Genomic DNA, 27,245 nt, shown 5'->3' with positions numbered 1-27,245 from the left:
GTAAAGTTGAATGGTTGTAAGTTGCATAGGTCATAAGGTGATCAATATTTGTAGTTAATATTCATTTATAGAAATAAAACTTCTTTTATTTATTTTTAAATTTTTTATTTATTTATTTTTAGTACTCATTCTTTAACATTTATTTATTTATTCATTCATTCATTTGAGATAGGGGAGTTGGGAGGAGGAGCAGGAAGCATCAACTCCCATATGTGCCTTGACCAGGCAAGCCCAAGGTTTTGAACCAGTGACTTCAGCATTCTAGGTCAACGCTTTATCCACTGCACCAACACAGCTCATGCTATTTATTGATTTTAAAGAGGAAGGGAGAGAAAGAGAAGAAAAAATCCATTTGTTGTTTCATTTATTTATGCATTCATTGGTTGATTTTTTTTTTTTTGAGAGAGAAATAGAGATAAAGACTGGAAAAGAGAGGTGAGTAGGGGGAAAGAGATGAGAAATTCAACTCATAGTTGCTTCACTTTAGTTGTTCACTGATTGCTTCTCATACATGCCTTGACGGGGGGGGGGGCTCAAGCCAAGCCAGTGACCTCTTGTTCAAGGCAGTGACCTTGGGCTTTAAGCTAGTGACCTTGGGATGGTGTTAATGATCCCGCACTGAAGCCAGAGACCCCGTGCTCAAACTGGCGACCTTGGAATTTCAAACTAGAGATTTCAGCATCCCGGGTCAGTGTTCTATCTTTTGTGCTACCACCAGTCATGTTCACTGGTTGATTCTTGTATGTGCTCTGACCAAAATCGAGATATATTGGGATGATACTCTAACTAACTGAGCTACCTGGCTGGGGCAAAAATAAAGCTTCTTTTTTTTTTTAAAGATTTTATTTATTCATTTTAGGGAGAGGAGAGGAGAGGAGAGGAGAGGATATAGGGGGAGAGAGAGAGAGAGAAGGGGGAGGAGCAGGAAACATCAACTCATAGTTGCTTCCCATATGTGTCTTGACCAGGCAAGCCCAAGGTTTTGAACTGGTGACCTCAGCATTCCAGATTGACACTTTATTCACTGCACCACCACAGGTCAGGCTAAACCTTCTTTTAATGGAAATCTTATAATCAGGTGTCTCTTATACTGTCTCAGCTCAACCAGAACCAACAATTTCCCAGTATTGCAGCTAGATACAAAAACAAAACAAAAACCCTTTATTTTTGGTTGAAGTCTCCATATAGGTTTAAAAAAAGAAAACAAAAACAAATATTATTTTTGTTACTAGTTGGAAACACACAATGAAATTTTTCCAATTGTTTCCTAAGAATAACTTTGATCTGAGACCATCAGTCTGGGATGTCTCTCAAACTCACCTGCACAGAGTTTTCTGTTTCCATATAAGTGATGGTGACAATGTTCTGCTCACTGCTGTTGACTGAAAAGTAACCAGACCCTTCCACAAGGCTAAATATTTCCTATGAAAAAATGAGACAAACGATATTTCATTCCCTTTGATTTTTAAAAGTTCAAAGAAAATCACTTCTATCTACTTAAGAAAGAATATGTGATTAAAAGATTAAGGTCAATAGACCAAAAATAAAATATGATTATTAAAGTATAACATGCACATGTATTTCCGTGCACTTGTATATCCATGATTTTAAACAGTTAAGTGACCTTTTTATTATTGTACTGTTAATTTCTTTTTTTTTTTATAAATAAGTTTTTATTTTTTATTTTTTTTATTCATTTTTAGAGAGGAGAGAGAGAGACAGAGAGAGACAGAGAGGGAGAGAGAGGAGAGAGAGACAGAGAGAGAGAAGGGGGGAGGAGCTGGAAGCATCAACTCCCATATGTGCCTTGACCAGGCAAGCCCAGGGTTTCGAACCAGCGACCTCAGCATTTCCAGGTCGACGCTTTATCCACTGCACCACCACAGGTCAGGCCTGTACTGTTAATTTCAATAACCTAGTACTCTCCTGTTTAATATGATTCCATTTAACTAGACCTGTACAGCTTCTACCTTCACATCAGGGTGGTTATAGATAGTGACGTTCTCAGGCAACACAGTTACATCGTCCACCAGGAACAACTCCACAGCTGCAGACCTGGGCAAGTTGGAAAGTTCCTAGAAATGTAATAAGAACTTTTAATTCCTCAACTCAGTGAGAGAAGATTCCAGTACTCTTTCCAGTACTCTTTCAAGTGCCAAAGATAACAGAATCATAGAGGTGCACAGCTCCTAGATTTACGTCAGTTATAAACAACTTTTAAAGAGCCTGAGATTTCACTTATTTAATTTATACTTCTTATTCAACAATCTCTACTTACCTTTGGATGTTTCTTCTCTGAATAGCCCACAATATTGACTCTAATGAGTACAGTCCCCTTTATCTGATGTACTTTAAGGATCTGATGACCTGGAGACATGCAGAAAAATACTCTGTGAGACAATAACGTGCAGAATACAAAAGTGTCTCCAGAAAAGCAAATTCTACCCTAACTTATTTCCAATGGTATTTTATTGCAGGGAGAAAAAAATACTAGATGACAAAACACACAAGAATCAGGAAACTGGGTTTTTGTGTTGACTCTGTCACTATATTCCTATATGACCCTGGGTGACTACTGAATTTCTCAGTTCCCTTATTAAGTGAGGGATTAGGCTAGGCAAAATCTAAAATTGTTTCCAGCTCTGATGGTCTATGAGTCCAAAAATAGGCTGACAACAATGTATAGGGAAATTTTTGTTTTATTTGAAAATGGAAGTGAGAAATAAAAAATAGTCCTTTGGGACCATTTATTATTCCAAACTGTTTTATATATGTACCGTATTTCCCCATGTATAAGACACACCTTTTCCCTGAAAAATCTGGGGCCTAAAAACTGAGTGCATCTTATACAGTGGTTGTAGATTTTTTTACTTGCATTTCCTGCAGATGAGGAGTTGTATGAATTTTATGATGAATAAAACTTGAGTTCAATAACTTTATGTAATACATTTTTTTTTCAAATTTCGGGCCCCAAAATTAGGGTGTGTCTTATACATGGGAATGTCTTATACATGGGGAAATACAGTAAATATGTCAGTCCCTAACTCAAGAATTTCTTTGTTTTGACAGAGAGAGAATCAGAGAGAGGGACAGATAGGAACAGACAGACAGGAAGGGAGAGAGATGAGAAGCATCAATTCTTCGTTATGGCACCTTAGTTGTTCAGTGATTGCTTTTTCATATGTGCCCTCATGGGGGGGAGGCTACAGCAGAGTGAGTGACCCCTTGCTCAAGTCAGCGACCTTGGGCTCAAGCCAGCAACCTTGGGCTTCAAGCTAGTGACCATGGGTCATGTCTATGATCCCATGCTCAAGCCAACAACCCCTCGCTCAAGCTGGTCAGCCTGTGCTCAAGCTGGATGAGCCTGCACTCAAGCTGGGGACCTTTGGGTTTCAAACCTGGGTCCTCTGAGTCCCAGTCTGATACTCTATCCACTGCACCACTGCCTGGTCAGGCCTTAATTCAAGAATTTAAAAGGCTAATTATACCTTATTAGGACAATTCAAACTAACTCCTTAAACTAGTTTTGAAGTCTTCCACAATCTAAGCCTGCTTTACTTTGTTTTCCTTTCTGAGGCCCTGGCCAGTTGGCTCAGTGACAGAGTGCCAGCTGGGCATGTGGAAGTCTTGGCTCAATTCCTGGCCGGGGCACACAGGAGAAGCACCCATCTGCTTTCCACCCCTCCCCCTCTCCTTTCTCTCTATCTCTCTCTCTTCCCCTCCTGCAGCCAAGGCTCCATTGGAGCAAAGTTGGCCCAGGCACTGAGGATGGCTCCATGGCCTCTGCCTCTGGTGCAGCAATGCCCCAGATGGGCAGAGCATTGCCCCCCAGTGGGCTTGCCATGTAGATCCTGGTGGGCACATATGGGAGTCTGTCTCTCTGCCTCCCCACTTCTTACTTCAGAAAAATACAAAAAAAAATTTTTAATTAATATGAATCTACCAATTTTTATGGAGGTCAATTATTTTATCTTCAACACAGTAATACTGGATAGATCATACTGTGAAGCACTTTTTCATGATATTATATCCATCCATCCATCTATCCATCCATCCATCCATCCATCCATTCAGCAAAAATTTATGGAGGGTCTACTAACTTCTAGGTAGTATGCCAGGTAATTAGGACACAGAGATGAAGAAGAAAACAACACAATCCTTGTCTTCAAAGAAATCCACAGCTTAGTAAGGAAACTGAGAGGGAAAGTAACCACGCAATACAGTGTGGTTATAGAAGTATGAACAGAGCACAGATATATAGAGTATATAATAGCACAGAAAAAGGAATATTTTCCTTAGATTGAGAGTACAGAGGAAGAGAAAACTCCTAGATCACTAGAGGAAGATTTTAGCCCAGTGAAACTGCAAGAAAAGAGAACATAGAACACCTACAAAGGAAAGAGGTATGACAAGCTTTGTCATGGTTAAGAACCTAAAGTTGTTGAATATGAGAAAAATGTAGGGTATATGTGGGTGGCTACTAAGAGGTGAAGCCAAAGAAGTAGGCAGGAGTCAGTATGTTAAGCTGCAGCATATGAACTTTATCCTGAAAGACACGAAGGGTACCTGAAGACAATATGGTGACAGTGTAGGTAGTGGTCAAGAGTACAGGCTTTGATGTTAGAGAGCTTATTGCTTCACCTATTTACTGTTATAATCTCAGGATTTAAAACTGTGCCTAGACTATAGTAGGAATGCAATAAGTGTTTGATTTGTATTTTAGAAAGATCATTCTGGACAGTAGTGTAGACTAGGATGGGCTAGAGAGTAGCAGAGATACAATGAGATCAGTTGGGAGGCTACTGTAGTAATACCGGATAGAGGTGATGAGTACATCAATGATGGAGTTAGACAGGAAGGAATGAAACAAAAAAGTATTTAAAAGTTAAATACTAGCCTGACCTGTGGTGGCACAGTGGATAAAGTGTCAACCTGGAACGCTGAGGTTGCCGGTTCGAAACCCTGGGATTGCTGGTCAAGGTACGTATGGGAGTTGATGCTTCCTGTTCCTCCCCCCTTCTCTTTCTCTCTACTCCTTCTCTCCTCTCTAAAATGAATAAATAAAGTCTTTAAAAAAAAGTGAAGCAACTATGAGTTGATACTTCTAAAAAAAAAAGTTAACACTAAAGGTATTTGGTAATTGATTGCTATAGGGTAAAAAGGACATCTTTTCTTCTCTACTACTTTTTACACTAACTATATCATACTATTAGTCTTATATATATAATATTATAGTATTATCTATATATTAGTATCATGTTGTCATGTTCTCTACCTAAGTTCCTGTGGGCAAGAAAGGACTAAATCTTTTTTTTTTAATTTTATTTATTTATTTTATTTATTTATTCATTTTAGAGAGGAGGGAGGGAGAGAGAGAGAGAGAGAGAGAGAGAGAGAGAGAGAGAAAGGGGGAAGGAGCAGGAAGCATCAACTCCCATATGTGCCTTGACCAGGCAAGTGCAGGGTTTTGAACCGGCAACCTCAGTGTTCCCAGGTTGACGCTTTATCCACTGCGCCATCAGAGGTCAGGCTAAATCTTATTTCTCCTTCTCTGCTGTTTTTTTTTCTTTTCTTTTCTTTTTTTTCCTTTTTTTTTTTTAAGCGAGGGAGAGAGAGAGAGACAAAGACAGAGACAGACAGGAAGGGAGAGAGATGAAATGAGAAGCATCAATTTGTAGTTGCGGCACTGTAGTTGTTCACTGATTGCTTTCTTATATGTGCCTTGACCAGGGGCTCCAGCTGAGCCAGTGACCCCTTGCTCAAGCGACCTTTGGGCTCAAACCAGCATCCATGGGGTTATATCTATGATTTCATGCTCAAGCTGGCAACCCTCCAAACAAGCTTGTGAGACTGCACTCAATTTGATGACCTTGGAGTTTGGAACCTGGGTCTTCAGTGTCCCAGGTCAACGCTCTACCCACTGTGCAACACTACCTGGTCAGGCTCTTTCTTTTTTTTAAAGATTTTAAAATCTTTAAAATCTTTTTTGTTGGCTCAGTGGTAGAGTGTCAGCCCAGCATGTGATGTCCCGGGTTCGATTCCCAGTCAGGGCACACAGGAGAAGTGCTCATCTACTTCTCCACCCTTCCCCCTCTCACTTCTCTCTCTCTCTTCCTCTTTTCCTCCCCTCCTGCAGCCAAGGCTTGATTAGAGCGAGTTGACCCCGGGTGCTTAGGATGGCTTCATGACCTCCACCTCCAGCGCTAAAAAGTGGCTCTGGTTGCAACGAATCAAGGGCCCCAGATGGGAAGAGCATTGCCCCCTAGTGGGCTTGCCAGGTAGATCCCAGTCTGGGAGCATGTGGGAGGCTCTCTCTGCCTCCCCTCCTCTCACTAAAAAAAAAAAAAAAAAAAAAAAAAAATTAAAAAAAATCATTTATTGATTTTTAGAGGGAGGAGAGAGAGAGAGAGAGAGCAAAAGGAGGGTAGGGAGGAGTGGGAAGCAGCAACTCATAGTAGTTGTTTGTCATATGTACCTTGACTGGACAAGCTCAGGGTTTCGAACCAACGACCTCAGCATTCCAGGTCAATGCTTTATCAACTGTGCCACCACAGGTCAGATATCTGGTGTTTCTTATTCTACTGAATGATTATACTATTCATCCAAATGCTCATACCAGATACCTAAAACTTATCCTTTGTACCACTGTCTTCTTCACTTTGGGGATTAATGTGAGGGAGATTGCTATATTAACAGCCTGCAGTGAGTCATGTCTGCTGGTATCCATACCCTTGAGTGGTCCTCACCCACTCTGAATCTGCTTTAGTCAGGTGGCTTGCTTTGGTGAATGGCACATCAACAAATGTGACACAAGCAGAGTCTTATTAGAAATTGTGCATGAGGTCGTGTTGCCCTCTAGAACCTCATCTGGTGCCACTAATCCCCTCTTTAAGTCAGTCTCACTTACCTTATTCAGCTCGTTCTTTCTATTTCCTGTTTCCAACATCCCTTCAGGTCTCAGCATATATGTCACTCTCTCAGGGTAGCCTTTTTTGTTCTAAACTAGGTTAGATTCTCCTGATATAAGCTCCTAACCTAAAGCATCCCATTTTGCCCTTCCAGACACCTAACACAAATATAATGTTAAAACTCTGGCTTCATCAATTAGACTATATGTCTATGAAGGCAAAGGTTGTGATTGCTCATTTAGCACTATATCTCCAAGTGCCTCGTACATGGTCTTACATGTAGAAGCCATTCAATAAATATTGGCTGACAAATGAATATTTCCATAATCTTAGGCAAATAATAGGCAATCAATACATCTTAAAATAACTTAATTTTATGTTCTTATGAAAAATATTGGACCTTAGACCTTAGCACTGCAAACAAGAAAATCTGTTATGTTTTTTAAAAAATACAAAGATCAAAGATGAATGGTGATATCTGACAAAATCTGAAATAAACCATCACCCACAGAGAAATACTTAATGTAGGCCCTGGCCAGTTAGCTCAGCAATAGAGCATTGGCCTGGTGTGTGGAAGTCCCAGGTTCAATTCCTGGTTCGGGCACACAGGAGAAGCACCTATCTGCTTCTTCCCTCTTCCCCCTTTCCTTCCTCTCTATCTCTCTTTTCCCCTCCCACAGCCAGGGCTCCATTGGAGCAAAGTTGGCCCAGGCGCTGAGGATGGCTCCATGGCCTCCACCTCAGGCGCTAGAATGGCTCCAGCCACAACGGAGCAACCCCCCAGATGGGCAAAGCATTGCCCCCTGGTGGGCATGCCAGGTGGATCCTGGTCAGGCGCATGTGGGAGTCTGTCTGTCTCCTTTCTTCTAACTTCAGAAAAATACAAAGGAAAAAAAGAGAGAGAGAGAAAAAAAGAAATACTTAATGCAGACCCATTTACATTTAGCAGGTATATAAAAGCATTCATAAATTTTCACAATACCATGTAATCGAGTCTGCCCACTGCCATCATCCTTTGCTACCATCTCCATTGAATTATACTTTTCAAAATGAGCTAGTGTTTCATTTGAGGATTTCCATTCTAGCATTAATGAACTAAAATTATCAAACTTTCTCCTTTGTTGATCAAACATTGCCAATTCCAGGACTGTGTCCCTTAGGCTTGATACAGGAATCTGCATTAAAATAAAAAAGAAAGTAAAGAAAAAACCCCCAGTATGTTAAGAAGCTTGGTAATATAACCACCCTGAAGCTAGGGATCATGTTTTTTCCCAATTTTACTCTTTGACAATTTTCAAACCTCCACATATGTTGAAAGAATAGTATAATGAATACCTGTACATACTTCATCTGGAATCACCATTTACTTTCTCTCCCTTTCCCAGCGTGTGTGTATTTGGCAAAATTACATAGGTATCATGGCACTTTATCTCTAAATATTTCAACATTTATTTCCTAAGAATGGTATCATTCTCCTAAGTTGCCTACCTACTAACTCTGCTCTCCTTACTGTCACTCAGTTGTACTATGCTCAGGGTTTACCAAGCTCACGTTACTATATGGGTTGGATAAGTTTAGAAATAGATATTTTAAAAGTATATACATTGCTTATCATTATTCTTCATGATGGGTTTGGAGTAGTAAATTCTATTACTTAGATAATGCTATTAAAAGATTTGATATGGAAGGAAATTAGAAAATCTACTTGGAATTTATTTAGAGAGATCTGAATTGTCTATTGCCAATAATTACAAAATGACTAGGCACTATAAGCAAAGTCACTAAGTATCATTTGATGTAGTCAATTCTAAGTTAGTTCAATTACTTCTTCTCATGCACTATCAGAGAATAAATAAAACAGTTTCCTTAGCTTGAATATGACAAAAGATTATTTCAGATCATTTATCTCTACAGCATATAAGGCAAAAGTGCTAAGTTAATTGGAACTGAACTTACCAGTTGTTTGTTGTGCTGTGGCAGAGGACATGGCTGGGCACCAGATGGCCCCTTATATTCTGGGGTTACTGACATGCTGGCAGGGTGGGCACATATGAAGTGTACCTGCACAACTTCTACAGCTGGACTAGGGTTAAGGGCACTTGGGTGGTTTCCAATTCGAAATGTCAGAACCTTTAAGGAAACACCAAAGCAAGAGATAATTGTGGGTAGATACTTGATATCAGTTGTGTCAATTTCAATGTGTTTGAATTATTCAAATTCTGGTATAGAGTCCTTTTGGACATTATAATCAGGCAAATTCCTTAAAGATATTATAGTTTTAATCATCTGTGCTAAGAGAAACAAGGGTATTATGGAAATCTGAAAACAAAAGGAATAATAAAAAATATAACTGACCAACTACTTCAGTCTTTTCCTCCATCAAATCTTTTTTTTAAAAAAACAAGATGCTATATAGTGTTTATTAAGTTATCAAGTATAATATGCAATATGGATAAAGGTGTAGAAAAAAAAGACAGTCATTTACTGCTGATCAGAATGTTGATTGTTATAGCTTTTCTGAAGGATAATGTTGCAGAATGTTGGCAAAATGTATATATCCTTTAGGCCCTGGCTAGTTTGCTCAGTGGTGGACCATTGGCCCGGCATATGGATGTTCTGGGTTCAATTTCTGGTCAGGACACAAAGGAGAAGTGACCATCTGCATCACCCCTCCCGCTCCCCCTTCTCTCCCTCTCTCTTTCTTCCCTTCCTACAGCGTTGGCTTGATTGGTTCTAGTGCATTGGCCCTGAGCACTGAGTATGGCTCTGTGGAGCCTCTGCCTCAAGCACTAAAAATAGCTCAGTTGCCAGCATGGCCACAGATGGGCAGAGCATAAGTCCTAGATGGGGGCTGCTGGGTGGATCCTGGTCAAAGTGTATGTGGGAGTCTATCTCCCCTCCTCACACTTGGAAAAAGAAAAAAAAAGTATATATCCTTAGTTCCAGCAATTCTGTTTTGAGAAATATATATAAAGGAAACCAGTAAAAATTATGTACACAAAGATTTATTCATAATTTTTGCGCACCACCTGTGTGTCAGGTATTCATCCAGGTGCTAAGTTAAAACAATTAAAAGCCAGGATCCCCGCTCTCCTAGAGCTTATATTCTAGAGCAGTGCTGTCAATACGGTAACTATGAGCAGTTCATATTTAGCTAGTGATCTCATGAAATGTGACTAGTGTGACTACAGAATTTAATTTTTTATTTTATTTTTTTTATTAAGTGAGAGAGAGAGAAATACACTAGATAGGAAAGGAGAGAGATGAAAAGCACTGTAGTTGTGTCACTTTAGTTGTTCATAAATTGCTTCTCATTTTGTGCCAAGCCAGTGACCCCTTGCTTCCTTGTCCACCAAATCTTTTGTTACCATTTGGTAAAGAGTAAAAAATGCATTCCTGTTTCAACTAGTCTCTGGTAGCAGTACTGATGAATAACAGAACGTGAAAACAAAATATAGAGCTTCAAAAGAGGGTAATTAGGCTGCACCCCCCCCTTCCAGAACCATGCTGCCACCTTCCTCCTCCCATCCCCCCTTTTTTCCCCCAGGTGCATTGTCCTTGCTCTTCTTTCTCCTAAGTCTAAGGGGCCCCAGGAGACTTGCAACTAGGAGAGCATGGGCGGCAGCAGCTTATCCTGGGCTAACCTCCTGAACCTGTCTCCAAGGTCTCCTTTCCTCTGACTTTATTCCTTCATGGCCAATAAATTCTTCCTTTACTTGTAAAAAGAAAAAAAAAAAAAGACGGGGGGTGGTAGTTAGGCCTGAAATTGCTAACAGCTAGACATATTTACAATAACTTTCATTTAGATATTAGATTCATAGAGATATTAAAAAGAAGCTCAAGTGATTACAGCACAGTTCTTCTTTATTTTTTTTATTGATTTTAGTGAGAGAGGAAAGGAGAGGGAGAGAGAGAGACAAGAACATCCATCTGCTCCCATATATGCCCTGGCTTAGGATCAAACCAACAACCTTTGTGCTTTGGGAGGATGCTCTATTCAACTGAGCTATCCCTCCAGGGCACAGCACAGTTCTTAAGCTAAAATTATACACTGATAGCCCTGTTAGCCTGGTTATCTGGGTTGTGTTTCATAGTCATACACTGCATTCACAACACTAGTCAACTCTAAACCTTTGTTACTGGTTTTGATCGAAGTAGGGCACAGCTGTATATGGATCCATCACTACCTCTAAAAATAATCAAAACTGAGGCCCTGGCCGGTTGGCTCAGCGGTAGAGCGTCGGCCTAGCGTGCGGAGGACCCGGGTTCGATTCCCGGCCAGGGCACATAGGAGAAGCGCCCATTTGCTTCTCCACCCCTCCGCCGCGCTTTCCTCTCTGTCTCTCTCTTCCCCTCCCGCAGCCAAGGCTCCATTGGAGCAAAGATGGCCCGGGCGCTGGGCATGGCTCTGTGGCCTCTGCCTCAGGCGCTAGAGTGGCTCTGGTCGCAATATGGCGACGCCCAGGATGGGCAGAGCATCGCCCCCTGGGGGGCAGAGCACCACCCCTGGTGGGCGTGCCGGGTGGATCCCGGTCGGGCGCATGCGGGAGTCTGTCTGACTGTCACTCCCTGTTTCCAGCTTCAGAAAAATGAAAAAGAAAAAAAAAAAAAAAAAAAAAAAATCAAAACTGATTCCACTGGTAAAGGGTACCATACTTGTTACTCTTATCAGCATAGATCTGTTTTTTCAAAATTATTAACCATAGATGACACTATATTTTCCTTCCTTGCACAATAAAAGATGTTTTGATTTATTGTTATTATTATTTTTTTAGAGAAAGAGAGATAAAGAGGGGGAAGAAGTGGGAAGCATCACTTCATAGTAGCTGCTTTCCACATATGCCTTCACCAGGCAAGCCCAGGGTTTTGAACCAGTGACCTCAGCATTCGAGGTCAGTGCTTAACCCACTGCACCGCCAAAAGTCAGGCAAAAAAAAAAATTTTTTTTTTTAATTTATTGATTGACATTAGAGAGAGGAAGATAGAAACACTGGTCTATTTCCATATGTGCCCTGAGCAGGACAGAATGAACAATCTGTGCCTATCCAGACGACGCTCCGACTAATCGAGCTGTCCAGCCTGGGCCCCTGCACTCTTTGGAGGTGGAAAACTATATGCTCTCCAGTCTAGACAACAAGAAAATAAATTATAGTGAAATAAGTTCATTACTACAGATAGATCTTGAATCTTTTAGTTAGTGAACTGTTAAAATTCTCAGATAAGCAAACCAAAACCTTTAGTATATTTTTAAAGGATAATAAGGTTTTAAAAAAAGATCCTTTAATCAATAATTAGAATTTTCTTATCTAGTTCATAAACTAAATCTATTAGAATCTGAAAAGGAATGGATAGGAGTACAAAAGATTTGGAATAGTATTGCTAAAAGAAATGTTAGAAAAGGATCATTTTCCTACTTGTTCTCCTAAATCCAGGCATAGGACCCGGTAGATATACTGGTTCTGTTTTCTCTTAGCTGGCAGCCGGACTTGTGTTATTCCCATTTTCTCTGTCTTCTCCACACTCAACTCCAAAAAGAATTGGGAGGGTTCCAAGATCCATGGACGAGGGCCCCCTTCAAACACCATCTCTTTCACAGATTGCCATGTCACCAATGCCACTTCCACAGGGTTTATAGCCTAATGACATTTAAAGAAATTAATCCTTGATAAGGTTAGGTTATTCAACAGTTTTCTAAAGTGAAAAACTAGTTATTTCACTCTGCTGAAAATGACATTAGACTTAATTCCTAAACTATGAAACATACACATTATGCCTCTCACTTCATTCAGTTGGAATGCTTCTCAACTTCTGTACTAAATTAAAAAAATTTTTAAATTGTTTTCTTTCATTTTTCTATGTACTAATTTTGATCCTATCTATCATTCAAGCCTAACTCGTGTCACTTTACCAACACCACACCCACTTCTGCACCTTTTAAGCTCTTATAGTTATCATTCGTTTAAAATAGATGATAGATCAGGGGTCTCAAACTCGCGGCCTGCTGAACAATTTTGTGCGGCCCGCAGACTAATCCACGAAGTTCAAAATATTTTGGATAAAATTAAGTAAGCCTAGGGGCCTACTTGTATTTTTCATTTCTCTAAGCATCCTAGCTAGATATTAGCTTAGTTAACAGCAGTTGTGATGCGAACTACAGTTTCTGGTCATTTTGTGACATTGAGTAAACTGCATGTACGATTGTGCTTGTTGTACTGATTTTTTTTTGTTTTCAACTGCAGCGAGGAAAGTGTTGCGTAACAGTTGCCTTTTGTAGACCTAGTGCGGCCCGCCGAATGGCTGTGATCTTGCTCTGTGGCCCACATGCTGAGTTGAGTTTGAGACCCCTGTGATAGATAGATAGATAGATAGATAGATAGATAGATAGATAGATAGATGATAGATAGATAGATAAATAGATAGATAGAAAAATAATATATATAGAGAGAGAGGCGGGGGGAGAGTGAGAGAGACAGGAACATGAAGATGCTCCTCTGTGTACCCTGACTGGGGAATCCAACCAGCAACCTCTGGCATCGGGAGGACGCCCCAACTGACTGAGCTATCAGGCCAGGGCTTAATTTCTTTTTTTATTTTCAGAGAGACAGAGAGAAGAAGGGAGAGACAGGAAGAGAGAGACAGGAAGGGAAAGGGTGAAGGGAGAGAGAGGGGTGGGGGAAGGGAAGCATTCATTTGTTGTTCCACACAGTTGTGCACTCATTGGCTGCTTCCTGTGTGTGCCCTCACCTGGATGGAACCTGCAACCTAGTTTTTTCTGACGATGCTTTTAAACCGGTGACCTCAGCATTCCAGGTCAACACTTTATCCACTGTGCCACCACAGGTCAGGCAGGCTGACAATGCTTTTAACTGACTGAGCAAACAACCAGGGCCTCTACCATTCATTTGTATACTTATTCATCTCCTAGTGCTATTTAAATGTGTCAAATGCCTCATATGTATGTCTCATAATTCTTGTTATGTTCTCTAGTTATATAAGCTTAAGAGAAAAATGTATCTTATGTCTAAAATTTTAAAAAATAATTTCTATTCCTCAGTGGAACTTAGTACAACGTTGTGCGCATAAAAGGTATTGAATAAATACTGAATAAGCATTTAAACTGAATATTTTACTAAAGTATCAAAGAAATTCTGCCCTGAAATATAAAAATAGTACACCTATACTCTTATTATAATTCTCAAAGATCTCTTACCTAAGAGGTAATCAAGACAAGTATTTTCATTTCAGTATTAGAGGAGTGGTATCCCATTGAAGATGAGAAAATGGGTTTTAGGAGAATGAAGTATTCTCAAAGTGTAGGTTATTTTTGTATGGCACACAGTGTCTACAAGAGCGACTAAGTCACAAAATACAGTACAGAGTTGAAGTAATCATTTTAAAAATGTAAGCATACCATGCTTTAGTATTTCTTTCTGAACTAGTCAGTCATATTTATTATTAAATACTATTAAAGTTAAACATTCCTATGTCTAATGGCCACATTCTCTTAAATAATGTATATATAATTTGATTCGATTTTGATTCATTGATTACCTACTAGAACATAGTAATAGAAAGCCAAATAAGGTTCTGCCTGTATGTAAGTGTCTACTCACTATGTTGTACACCTGAAATGAATAAAATATTGTATGTTAACTGTAATTTTTTTTTAAAAAAAGGGATTCCAAGATGGCAGTGGAGTAGGCAGACATATAAACTGCCATCTCCCAGGACCAAACTGGATTATAAATTAATTTAAGAACAATCATCATGAAAAACCAACTTTGGACTAAAAGAAGAGGACTTGAAAACCAAGGAGCACAGAAGAAACCACACCAAGACTGGTAGGAAGTGCGGGGATGTGGTTGGGGCTTCCCTGCTCCCAGGAGCGAAGGGTGGCTAAGGGTCCAGAAGAACTCTCACAGCAGGGAGAGAGACTCTGGGAGGCAGGGATCCTCAGCCACAGGACTGGAGCCCCAGTCTAGAGACCCAGAGACTAGAGGAGACAGCCTGAGAGCATTGAGTTGGGAGAAGAGCAGGATTTCTGTCTGCGGGAAATAGCTTGTGTAAAAGTGAATGCAGCCTTAAAGGACCAGTGCAGAGACTCTCGCTCACAGCCACTTGCCTGGGGCTCCAAGGGTGAGGAAGGCTGAGAGGACTGGTCTTGCATGAGGAGAGTGGGGAGATCGAGGCACAGGGACACAAATGGTGATGGGGAGAAGAATACCTTTGCTGAGTCATTCTCCAATACTGAGGTGGCCATATGCAGGAGGAGGGGCAGTTCCTCCATCCAGCATGAGTCTAGCATAAGGCAAATTGACCCAGCTCCAGAAATCTCTCCAGCTCCAATCAGCACAAAAGGCCATTGGGAAAGGAGGAAGTAAAGGGGAGGGGCAGTGACTCATGTTTCCAGGGAGACCTGAGCTACACCTCCCCCTTCTGATACAGAGAATGCACCTTGCCCCTGGAGAGTAACTGGGTAGACCACACCTTCTGGTTCCCAGAGGTCACACCCACTGCATTCCTGTGGACTTACCACACAGAAAAAAAAAAGGCCTGGATAGTTTCAACTGGGACCAAAGAGCAGGATACGCCCACTACCCCTATCCTAATCACAGAAGTTCCCTGCTGGGCTCAGCAAACAAACAGCAGGGAAATTAAGACTTTTATGCAGCTCACCTTGTTAGGGAGAATTAAAATCTGAGAAACCAGCAGAGCCTGAGGGATTAAGCCCTGGAGGAGGGGCCACATTCCCTGTACCAACCTCAGCTGCCCTAACCCAGCAAGCTTGCAATCAGCACACAGAAAAAATGGGAAGACAGAGAAATGCAATCCAAATGAATCAACAAGAGAAATCCCAAGAAAAAGAACTGAATAAGACAAAAGTAACCAAATTACCAGATGCAGAGTTTAAAATAATGATTGTTAGGATTCAATCAATGTGATTCAATGCTTAAACAAAAGGAAGGAGAAAAATCACATGATAATATCAAAAGATGCAGAAAAAGCATTTAATAAAATCCAGCACCCATTTGTGATCAAAACTCTCAGCAAAGTGGAAATACAGGGAACATACCTCAACATAATAAAGGCCATCTATGAAAAACCCACAACCAACATCATAATCAATGGGCAAAAATTAAAAGCAGTTCCCTTAAGATCAGGAACAAGGCAGGGGTGTCCCTTTTCACCACTCTTATTCAACATAGTTCTAGAAGTTCTAGCCACAGCAATAAATAAAAGGCATCCAAATTGGAAAAAAAGTAAAACTATCATTATTTGCTGATGATATGATACTGTACATAGAAAACCCTAAAGTCTCAGTCAAAAAACTACTGGACCTGATAAATGAATTCAGCAAGGTGGAAGGATATAAAATTAATATTCAGAAATCAGAGGCATTTATATACACCAACAATGAACTGTCTGAAAGAGAAATTAAGAAAACAATCCCTTTCATTATTGCAAAAAAAATAAATAAATAAAGTACCTAGGAGTAAATTTAACCAAGGAGGTAAAGGACTTGTACTTGGAAAAATGATAAAACACTGATAAAAGAAATCAAGGAAGATACAAACAAGTGGAAACATATATCATGTGCATGGTTAGGAAGAATAAACATCATTAAAATATCTATATTACCCAAAGCAATTTATAAATTCAATGCAATTCCTGTTAAAATACCAATGACATACTTCAAAGATATAGAACAAATATTTCAAAAATTTATATGGAACCAAAAAAAAGAACACAAATAGCCTCAGCAATCTTGAAAAAGAAGAACAAAGTGGGTGACATCATACTTCCTGATATCAAGTTATACTACAAGGCCATTGTACTCAAAACAGCTTGGTACTGGCATAAGAACAGGCATACAGATCAATGGAACAGAACAGAGAACCCAGAAATAAACCCATGCCTTTATGGACAGTTGATATTTGACAAAGGAGGTAAGAGCAGACATTGTAGTAAAGACAGTCTCTTTAACAAATGGTGTTGGGAAAATTGGACAGGTATTTGCAAAAAAATGAAACTAGACCACCAACTTACACCATTCACAAAAATAAAACTCAAAATGGATAAAAGACTTAAATGTAAGTCATGAAACCATAAACATTTTGGAAGAAAACATAGGCAGTAAGCTCTCTGACATCTCTCGCAACAATATATTTGCTGATTTATCTCTACAGGCAAGTGAAATAAAGGACAGGATGAACGAATGAGACTATATCAAACTAAACACTTTTGTACAGCTAAAGACAATATGAACAAAATAAAAAGACAAACCACACAATGGGAGAATATATTCAACAATATATCTGATAAGGGGTTAATAACCAAAACTTATAAAGAACTTGTAAAACTCAACACCAGGAAGGTAAACAATCCAATCAAAAAATTGGCAAAAGAAATGAATAAACACTTCTCCAAAGAGGACATACAGATGGCCAATAGACATATGAAAAAATGTTCAACATCACTAATCATTAGAGAAATGCAAATTAAAACAATGAGATACCACCTCACACATCAGAATGGTGCTCATTAACAAAACAACACATAATAAGTGCTGATGAGGATGTGGAGAAAAGGGAACCCTCCTGCACCGCTAGTGGGAATGCAGACTGGTGCAGCCACTGTGGAAAACAGTATGGAGATTCCTCAAAAAATTAAAAATGGAACTGCCTTTTGACCCAGCTATCCCTCTTTTAGGAATATATCCTAAGAATAGCAAATCACTGATCCAAAAGAAGAAATGCACCCCTCATGTTTATTGCAGCATTGTCTACAGTAGCCAAGGTCTGGAAACAGCCCAAGAGTCTGTCAGTGGACGAGGGGATTAAAAAGCAGTGGTACATATACACAATGGAATACTATGTGACCGTAAAAAAGAAGGAAATCTTACCTTTTGCGACAACATGGATGGACCTGGAAGCTATTATGCTAAGTGAAATAAGCCAGGCAGAGAAAGAAAGATATCATATGACCTCACTCATTTGAAGAATCTAATGAACAATGTGAACTGAGGAACAGAATAGAAGCAGAGGCAGGATCAAAGGGACCAGAGGGAAAGAGGTCAGAGGGAAAGGGGAAGAGAGGATGGGATCAGAGAAGGGAAAGACATTAGCGAAATTATATATACATAACACAGCATTATAGAGAGCAGGACAGCAAACCCTGGAGTGAAGGGGGGAAGGTGTTGGGGGAAGGGGGCAAGCAGGGTGTCGAGGGGAACAAAGGGGTTGGGGGGGAGATATATTCGGTGGGACACTTGAATCTATGTAAACACAATAAATTAAAATTAATAAAAAAATAAGGTTCTGCTTCACAGTGCAACTCATAGTCTGTGAAAGACAGATTTGAAGTAAGTAAAGAGTATAATGAGTGTTACGAAAGCCCAAGTACAGAGTGCCATACAAACAAGACTCCCAGAGGGGAAGAGCCTCCCTGAAGGTCTCCCTGAGAGAGCAAAACAAAAGCTGTTGCTTTCTCCTAATATGTAGCCCAAACTAATCAGTCAACTGAATTGGTATGATATTTAAAAGGACAAATTGATAACTATCTCATATACTGAAGCATAACATTGATAACAAAGGTAGACCATATATGTATAGTAGCAGGTAAAAGGAAATATGTAACCAAAGCACTAGGTGGGAAAAGAAAATCATCTTACTTCCTCTCCTTTAGGGTTAGTTTTTATTCAGGGGAAATCTGATTTGTAAACACTCAATAAATATAAAAAATAAGGCTATGGATAATGATAAAAACAAAGAAAAAAACTAGTGAAATGACAGTGAGCCACAGCTAAGCACTTTTACTTAGGCAATTAACTAAGAGGACAAGTGAAATATGCTCAAATCATATGTTTAATACTTATGCACAATGTGCAATGAGGCAAACTTAAAATGCAAATTTTAATGAGCAAGTTATTCTTTTAAAATTACAACTTAGCTTGCTTCTTTCTTTTTTTATATAAACTTTTTTTTAGATTTTATTTATTCATTTTAGAGAGAAGAGAGAATGAATGAGAGAGAGAAGTGGGGAGGAGCAGGAAGCATCAACTCCCACATGTACCTTGACTGGGTAAGCACAGGATTTTGAACTGGCAACCTCAGGGTTCTAGGTGAACACTATCCACTGAGCCACCACAGGTCAGGCAGCTTGCTTCTTTCATTAGTGTTAACTTTTCCCCTATGGGTACCTCTCTGTGCCAGGAGCATTAAGTCAGATTTGTCAGTATCATCAGCATGAATTTATAGACATCAATTTTAGTTCCCGAAGGAATCAAATATGTAGAAAGCATACCAGGCTCTATCTACTTTTATTCTGAGCCACCACCTGTCATAATGTTCCAGTTATAAAGGGCCAATTCTTAGTGCCCAAAATAATAACTGTTGTACTAAAAATCCGTAAGTACTAAGGGTAAAAGATGATCAACTTCCCTCCCTAGGATAGAATGTTTTCTTTCAGAATTCTCCAAAAGAGAGTATATTAATTTGTATCTTATTCAGTGTGGTGCTTACAGAGCATATGTGCATATGAAAAAATTTTAATTATGTACTTTATGTAGACTTTATACATAAAGTACATTTATATCATAGTATACTTTACATATTTTATACCTCATTAAAAGAAGATAAAGGAATATCTAAAACTTGTTGATACAACCTAAAGATATTCTTGGGGCAGAAAATGAGGGAGTAAACCCAGACTGATACTCAGGTTTGATGAGAGAGCTGTAGGTCTAAAAACAAGAGTCGTAAGTAAAGAGAATATTAATATCACTGATCTTTGATAGAGATCACAGAATAGCTAGGAAGCCCCTAGTGGATATAGTGGTGTTCATGAAAAAATATTCCAGTTCCTTATTGTAAAATAGCTCACCTTTAGGGGTTCATAAGCAGCAAACGTGGCACTGCTTTCCAAGTAGTCTTCATATTCAGTTACGCTCACTGTTAACAGAGTATAGCCTGGAGATTTGGCTGCTATGTGTGTACTGGAACAGTGCTTTGGTCCAGGTCTTTGAATACCTGCAAATCAAATAGCATGATTTCAGTAGGATAATAAGCTTGCTTCTTTCTTTTTTATATATCAATATAAACTTTTTTTAGATTTTATTTATTCATTTTAGAGAGAAGAGAGAGTGAGTGAGAGAGAGAGAGAGAAGGGAGGAGGAGCAGGAAGCATTAACTCCCACATGTGCCTTGACTGGGTAAGCTCTCAAAGAAACCCATCTATAGAAATAAAAAGAATCTTAATACATATAAAAAATATCGTGGCTCTGGCAGGGTAACTCAGTTGGTTAGAGCATTGTCGTGATACACCATGGTTGTAGGTTCAATCCCCAATGAGGGCACATAGAAGAATCAACCAATGAATACATAAACAAGTGAACAACAAATCGATCTCTCTCTCTCTCTCCCTTCCTTTCTCTCTCTCTAAAAAAAAAAAAAAAAAAAAAAAAATCAGATAAAAAATCTTTATCTCATACACTAACTACTAAGTCCCAATTGATATATAACAAGTTGATATAAAACTTTGTTTCAGCCCTGGCCGGTTGGCTCAGTGGTAGAGCATCGGCCTGGTGTACAGAAGTCCCGGGTTCAATTCCCGGCCAGGGCACACAGGGGAAGCGCCCATCTGCTTCTCCACCCCTCCCCCTCTCCTTCCTCTCTGTCTCTCTCTTCCCCTCCCGCAGGGAGGCTCCATTGGAGCAAAGATGGCCTGGGCGCTGGGGATGGCTCCTTGGCCTCTGCCCCAGGCACTAGAGTGGCTCTGGTCGCAACAGAGCGACGCCCCGGAGGGGCAGAGCATCGCCCCCTGGTGGGCAGAGTGTCGCCCCCTGGTGGGCGTGCTGGGTGGATCCCGGTCAGCGCATGCGGGAGTCTGTCTGACTTGTCTCTTCCCATTTCTAGCTTCAGAAAAATACAAAAAAAAAAAAGAAAAAAGAAAAAAAAAAAAGCTTTGTTTCTTTGTCCCTAGCCGGTTTGCTCAGTGGATAGAACATCAGCCTGGTGTATGGACATCACAGATTTGCTTCCCCATCAGAGCACACAGGAGAAGCAACCATCTGCTATTCTCCTCCTCGCTCTTCCCTTTCTTTTCTTCTTCCCCTCCCACAGCCAGTGGCTCATTTGGTTTGAGCATCAGCTGGGCACTGAGGATAGTTTGGTTGGTCCTGAGTGCATCAGCCTCAGGCCTTAAAAATAGTTTGGTTGATCTGAGCATCCCAGGTGGATCCAAGTCAGGGCACATGCAGGAGTCTGTCTATCTCTCCTCCTCTCACTTAAAAAAAAATCTGTTCCTTCTATTAACAGATATATGTCATGTAAGCCACAATTCTATGAACAGTGAGGACATAAATTTGAACAAAGATCCAAAGACCCTAACCTCAAGGCAGATAGTTTAGAAGAGGAAAGTGAATATTTACATAAATTAAAATATTAGTAAAGCCTGACCAGGCAGTGGTGCAGTGGATAGAGCGTCGGACTGAGACGCAGAGGACACAGGTTCAAAACCCCGAGGTCTCCAGCTTGAGTGCGGGCTCACCAGGTTGAGTGTGGGGTCACAAGCTTGAGCGTGGGATCATAGACATGACCCCATGATCACTGGCTTGAGCCCAAGGTCACTGGCTTGAACAAGGGGCACATGTTCTGCTGTAGCCCCCCGGTCAAGCACATATGAGAAAGCAATCAATGAACAACGAAGGAGCTGCAACGAAGAATTGATGCTTCGCATCTCTCTCCCTTCCTGTCTGTTTGTCCCTATATGTCCCTCTCTCTGACTCTCTCTCTGTCTCTGTCAAAAAAAATATATTAGTAGAAAATTATAAGCATTTTACAAGTCTAGAAAACAGAAAGATTACTTTTACCTTGGGAGATTAAGGAAGTTTTAGATAGAGAAACTTTTAGATAGATTTCACTCATACATGGAATCTAGCAAACAAAAGGAACTAACAAGCAAAACAGAGACAGTCTCATACATAGAAAGCAGGCTGACAGCTGTGAGAGTGGGTGGGTGAGGGAGGTAGAGGGATAAAACAAAAAAGGATAAAAAAAACTTAAGGACATGGACAGCACTGTGGTGATTGCTGGAATGGGGAAGATGGAGGAAGGTATAGGGGGATGAATAATGATGGACGAGGACTTGACTGGAGGAGTGAACACACAGTACAGTGTACAGAGATGTGTTGGAGAATTAGGCACCTGAAACCTGTATAATTATGTTAACTGGTGTCACCATAATAAAAATAAATAAAATTTAAAAAAGAAAAATTTTCTTAAAAAAATAAAGATGTAGAAGAGAGTTTCTCAAGCTGACAAATGAATGAACAAAGATTAAAATATAAATGCAATACAAAGCCCTGACACGATGGCGCAGTGTCGAGTGTCCGCCTGGCATATGGATGTCCCAGGTTCGCAGGGCACACAGGAGAAGTGATACAAATGCAATATATGAGGGAGGTAAATGGGAAATTTAAACTAAACTGGTTGGTTTAGCTAGAGCCAATATGAAGCCAAAGTATAGATTTATAAAAAGTGGGGCTGGTTTATATTGAAGAGGACCTTGAACACTAAACTAAATGGATTTTGGTTCTATTCCACTGGCAGAGAAGCAACTCAAAAGTTTTGAGCAGGAAAAGCAGTATCAAAGTTAAGCTTCATGAAGATCCATCTGATAGCCATGACTGTCAACGGCAAGAGTAATGAGGAGGAGGCTCTAGCCAGGTAGCTCAGGTGGTTAGAGCATTGTCCTGATATACCAAGGTTGCAGGTTCGATCTCTGGTCAGGTCACATACAAGAAGCACCCAGTGAAAGCATAAACAAGTGGAACAACAAATCAATCTCTTTCCTCCCCATTCAAAAATATTTTTAAAAGAATGGCTAGGAGGATATTGTTATGTTCTAGGTGACAGAAAATGAGGCCTAAAAATTAAGAGAGCTAGCCTGAGGTTAGAGAGGAAAGGAGATGAGAGGAGAGCAATGGGGAGGAGAGGGGAGGAGCAGGGGGAGGGGAGGATAGGAGAGAGATATGAGAAATACTATATAGTATAATTAGCAAGGACAAGGGAGAAGTCCAAATTGATGGTAATCATATAGATGTACTGTGAGAATGAAATGAGTTAATATATAGAAAGTATCCAGAAAAGAGCCTCACAAGACTAAATGTTAAGTAAATGCTACTACTGTCATTAATATTGATGAAAAACAATGGTAATCAGGATTAAATATGAAGTTCAATAACAGAAAAATGATATTGATCTTCATGAATAACTTATTCATATTCTTTGTTGATCAGAAAAATCTATTTTTGCCTGGCCTATAGTGGCGCAGTGGATGGAGCATCAACCTGGAATGCTGAGGTTGCCAGTTTGAAGCCCTAGGCTTGCCTGGTCAAGGCACATATGACAAGCAATCAATGAACAACTAAAGTGAAGCAGCTATGAGTTGATACTTTTTGCTCCCCCACACCTCTCTCTCCTCTCTCTGTAAAATCAATAAATAAAATCTTTAAAAAGTAAAAAATATATTTTCTCTTTTTTTAAAATAAATTTTATAAATATATTAAATGGTACTACATTCCTCTTAGAAGAGGTACGGTATATATGTTAAAGAAAGAAAGAGGAAAAGAGCTTGAAGATAGAAACAGAACATCTTAATATGAACTAAAACCTGATATTGTCTGGCCACAATGAACCCTGGATATGTTATTCAATTTCTGTGCATTTGTTTCTTTCTACATTACATTACAATACTTACTGTAAAGTAGTTGACAGAATAAATAAAAGTAGTGTAGGTCCTGGCTGGTGGCTTCAGTGAATAGAGCGTTGGCCTGGCATATGGATATCCTGGGTTCGATTCCCAGTCAAGACACACAGAAGAAGCGACTATCTGCTTCCCCACCCTTCCCTCTCCCCCTTGTCTCCCTTTTGCCCTCCTGCAGCCAGTAACTCAATTGGTTCAAGTGTGGCCCTCAGTGCTGAGGATAGCTAGAAGGTTGGTCTGAGTGCATCAGCCTCAGGTGCTAAAAATAGCTGGTACTTGAGCAACGGCCCCAGACCAGTTGTTGGATGGGTCTCAGCTGGGGTGCATGTAGGAGTCTGTTTCACTATCTCCTCACATCTCACTTAAAAAAAAAGGTAGTGTAAAGAAAAGGTAACATGTTAATTTAGACTATAATTTGTAGTTTCTGAATTGAAGATTTGCCCTTTAATTCAAAGACAAAGTAGATACTAAAAAGCCTACTCTTACCTTCTTTGAGAAGAGTAAAGATTCCTTGCTTATCCATGCTTAGATCCAAAGATAAATGAGAGCAGTCTGTAAATGCGATGGCCTCTTTGGTATCCTGATTTATGTGATATATAGCAATGGGGATTTCTATAAACTGGCCAATCTCCACATCAGCATGAAATGGTAACAGTTCCATTTTGTTCAGTTTCAGGACATATATCTAGAGGGAAAATATTCATCCTTCAAGAAACGTATGTTAGCCTTACCAGTGGTGGCACAGTGGATAAAGTGTCAATCTGGAATGGTGAGGCTGCTGCCTCTAAAACCGGGCTAGTCAGCATGGGGTTGCTGGCTCAAGCAGGAGATTATCCATATGATCTCAAAGTTCTCCAGTTTGAGCCCAAGGTTGCTGGCATGAAAAGTTCAAGGCTGCTGGCTTGAGCAAGGGGACACTGGCAGAGCCCAGTCAAGGCACATATGAGAAGCTCAATGAACAACTAAAGTGAAAGCAACTACTAGTTGATGCTTCTCACCCTCCCCCTCCTTTTGTGTTTCTCTCTCTCACTCTCTCAAAAAGAAGCATTCCTTAAATATTTAAATACAGACATACATGAACATATATGTATGTTTTATATACAAAAATATACTATAAATAAACCATGTCAACACAAGAAATTATTATTATTATTATTATTATTATTATTATTATTATTATTATTATTTTAGGTGAGAGGAGGGGAGATAGTGAGGCAGACTTCTGCATGTGCCCCAACTAGGATCCACCCAACAATCCCATCTGGGGCTGATACTTGAGTACCTAGCTATTTTTAGTGCCTAAGGCTGATGTGCTCCAATGGAGTTATCCTCAGTGCCTGGAGCCATGCTCAACCCAATCCAGCCACTGGCTGTGGGAGGGGAAGAGGGAGAGAAGGGGGGGGGGGGAGAAGCCGATGGTCGCTTCTCTTGTGTGCCTTGACTGAAAATCAAACTGGGATGTCCATATGCTGAGCTGACACTATCCACTGAGCCACAAGCCAGAGCCCCGAGTTAACACAATAAATTAAAAAATTAAAAAAAAAAAAAGACACAAGGATAAGTCTCTCCAAGCAAAAAAGAAGGGCCCCAAAAGAAACAACTTGGCTGATAGCTTGATCTCAGACTGCAAACCTTCAGAACTGTAAGAAAATAAATTTCTGTTGTTCAAGCCTCCCCCCCTACCCAAATAACTGATACAGCCTGGCCTGTGGTGGCACAGTGGATAAAGTGCTGACCTGGAATGCTGAGGTCACCAATTTGAAACCCTGGACTTGCCAGGTCAAGGTACATATGACAAGCAACCAATGAACTAGCTAGAGTGAAGCAACTTGTTCCCACATCTTTCCTCTCTCTGTAAAATCAATAAATAAAATCTTTAAATATATACACGCATATGTATGTGTAGGTGTATGTGTGTGTGTAGTAAGTGCTGAACATGTCACTCATTTCAGTCCTTGATCAACTGATTTGACCTCTCTAAAGCATCTAACACCATAGAACAGGTTCTGGCAAATTATGGCCAGTACACAATTTTCTTTGTTTTTGTAAGTTAAAAATAGATTTCATATTTATAAAGGGTTATAAAAAAACAACAACAAAGAACAATATAAAATAGAGACTGTATACAAACACTAACATATTTTCCATACAGCTTTTTTTTTTTTTTTTTTTTTTACAGGGACAGAGAGAGAGAGTCAGAGAGAGGGATAGATAGGGACAGACAGACAGGAACGAGAGAGAGATGAGAAGCATCAATCATCAGTTTTTTGTTGCGACACCTTAGTTGCTCATTGATTGCTTTCTCATATGTGCCTTGACCGCAGGCTTTCCGCAGACCGAGTAAACCCTTGCTCGAGCCAGTGACCTTGGGTCCAAGCTGGTGAGCTTTTTGCTCAAGCCAGATGAACCCGCACTCAAGCTGGCAACCTCGGGGTCTCGAACCTGGGTCCTCTGCATCCCAGGCCGACGCTCTATCCACTGTGCCACCACCTGGTCAGGCTCCATACAGCTCTTTACATGAAAAGTTTGTTGATCTCTGATACAGAGGAATTCTTTTTCCCCCTACTTTTTCTTGATGGCTTTTAAATAATATCTTTTATACTGTCTTTGCTATAGATTGCCTTTCTTTCCACAATTTACATATTGAAATCCTAACCCCCAAAATAATGGTATTAGGAGCTGAGGCTTTTAGGAGGTGATTAGGTCATTAGGGTGGAGCCTTTATAAATGGGATTAGTGCCCTTATATAAGAGACCCCACAGAGCTCCCTAGTCCCTTTCACTATGTAAGTTTACAGCAAAAGGACAGCCTTCTATAAACCAGGAAGCATTCCCTCACCAGACACTGTATCTGCTGGTCCCTTGCTTTTGGACATCCCAGACTCCAAAACTCCCATATGTTCCTTGACTGGGTAAGCCCAGGGATTTGCACCAGAGACCTCAAGAGTTCCAGGTCAACACTTATTCACTGTGCCACTCCAGGTCAGGCAGATTTTAGATTCTTTAAAGTAGAGATGTTTTCTGTGAAGGTTCTACAGTACCTAGTATGGTGTTAAGTGCTCAAGGATACTCAATAAATACTGAATGATAACAAAACACTAAGTCTTGCAAGGAACAATTTGTGTGTGTGTGTGTGTGTGTGTGTGTGTGTGTGTGTGTATGTGTGTGTGACAGAGACAGAGAGACAAAGAGAGGGACAGATAGGGAGAGACAAACAGGGAGGGAGAGAGGTGAGAAGTATCAAGTCTTCGTTGCAGTATCTTCGTTATTCATTGATTACTTTCTCATATGTGCTTTGACAGGGGTGGGGGGCTACAGCAGAGCAAGTGACACCCTGTTCAAGCCAGCGGCTCAAGCCAGTGACCTTGGGCTTCAAGCCAGCAACGTTTGGGCTCAAGCCAGTGACCATGGGGTCATGTCCATGATCCCATGCTCAAGCCAGTGACTCTGCACTCAAGCTGGATGAGCCTGCACTCAAGCCAGCGACCTCGGGCTTTCGAACCTGGGTCCTTAGCATTCCAGGCTGACGCTCTATCCACTGCGCCACCTCCTGGTCAAGCCTACTATATTATAT

The 27,245-nt window shown here is 40.3% G+C and overlaps 1 protein-coding gene across 2 annotated transcripts in view; it reads right to left on the bottom strand.

Moving 5' to 3' along the window:
* The window catches only part of NUP210L (nucleoporin 210 like), a 146,830-nt gene that overhangs the window by 46,599 nt on the left and 72,986 nt on the right, over nt 1–27,245 (bottom strand). For both annotated transcript variants that reach the window (XM_066362390.1, XM_066362391.1), the window contains exons 13-20: nt 24,159–24,357; nt 19,791–19,936; nt 12,323–12,544; nt 8,865–9,038; nt 7,891–8,083; nt 2,279–2,367; nt 1,971–2,075; nt 1,321–1,422 (exon numbers count right to left, since the gene is read on the bottom strand). In XM_066362390.1, coding sequence (XP_066218487.1) covers nt 1,321–1,422; nt 1,971–2,075; nt 2,279–2,367; nt 7,891–8,083; nt 8,865–9,038; nt 12,323–12,544; nt 19,791–19,936; nt 24,159–24,357 — 1,230 coding nt within the window. The remainder of the gene's footprint in view (nt 1–1,320; nt 1,423–1,970; nt 2,076–2,278; nt 2,368–7,890; nt 8,084–8,864; nt 9,039–12,322; nt 12,545–19,790; nt 19,937–24,158; nt 24,358–27,245) is intronic.

This window comes from Saccopteryx leptura, chromosome 2 (genome assembly GCF_036850995.1).
Source record: "Saccopteryx leptura isolate mSacLep1 chromosome 2, mSacLep1_pri_phased_curated, whole genome shotgun sequence".
NCBI lineage: Eukaryota > Metazoa > Chordata > Mammalia > Chiroptera > Emballonuridae > Saccopteryx > Saccopteryx leptura.
Note: the sequence above shows the minus strand (reverse complement) of the source record. Positions and strands in the feature narration are given on the sequence as shown.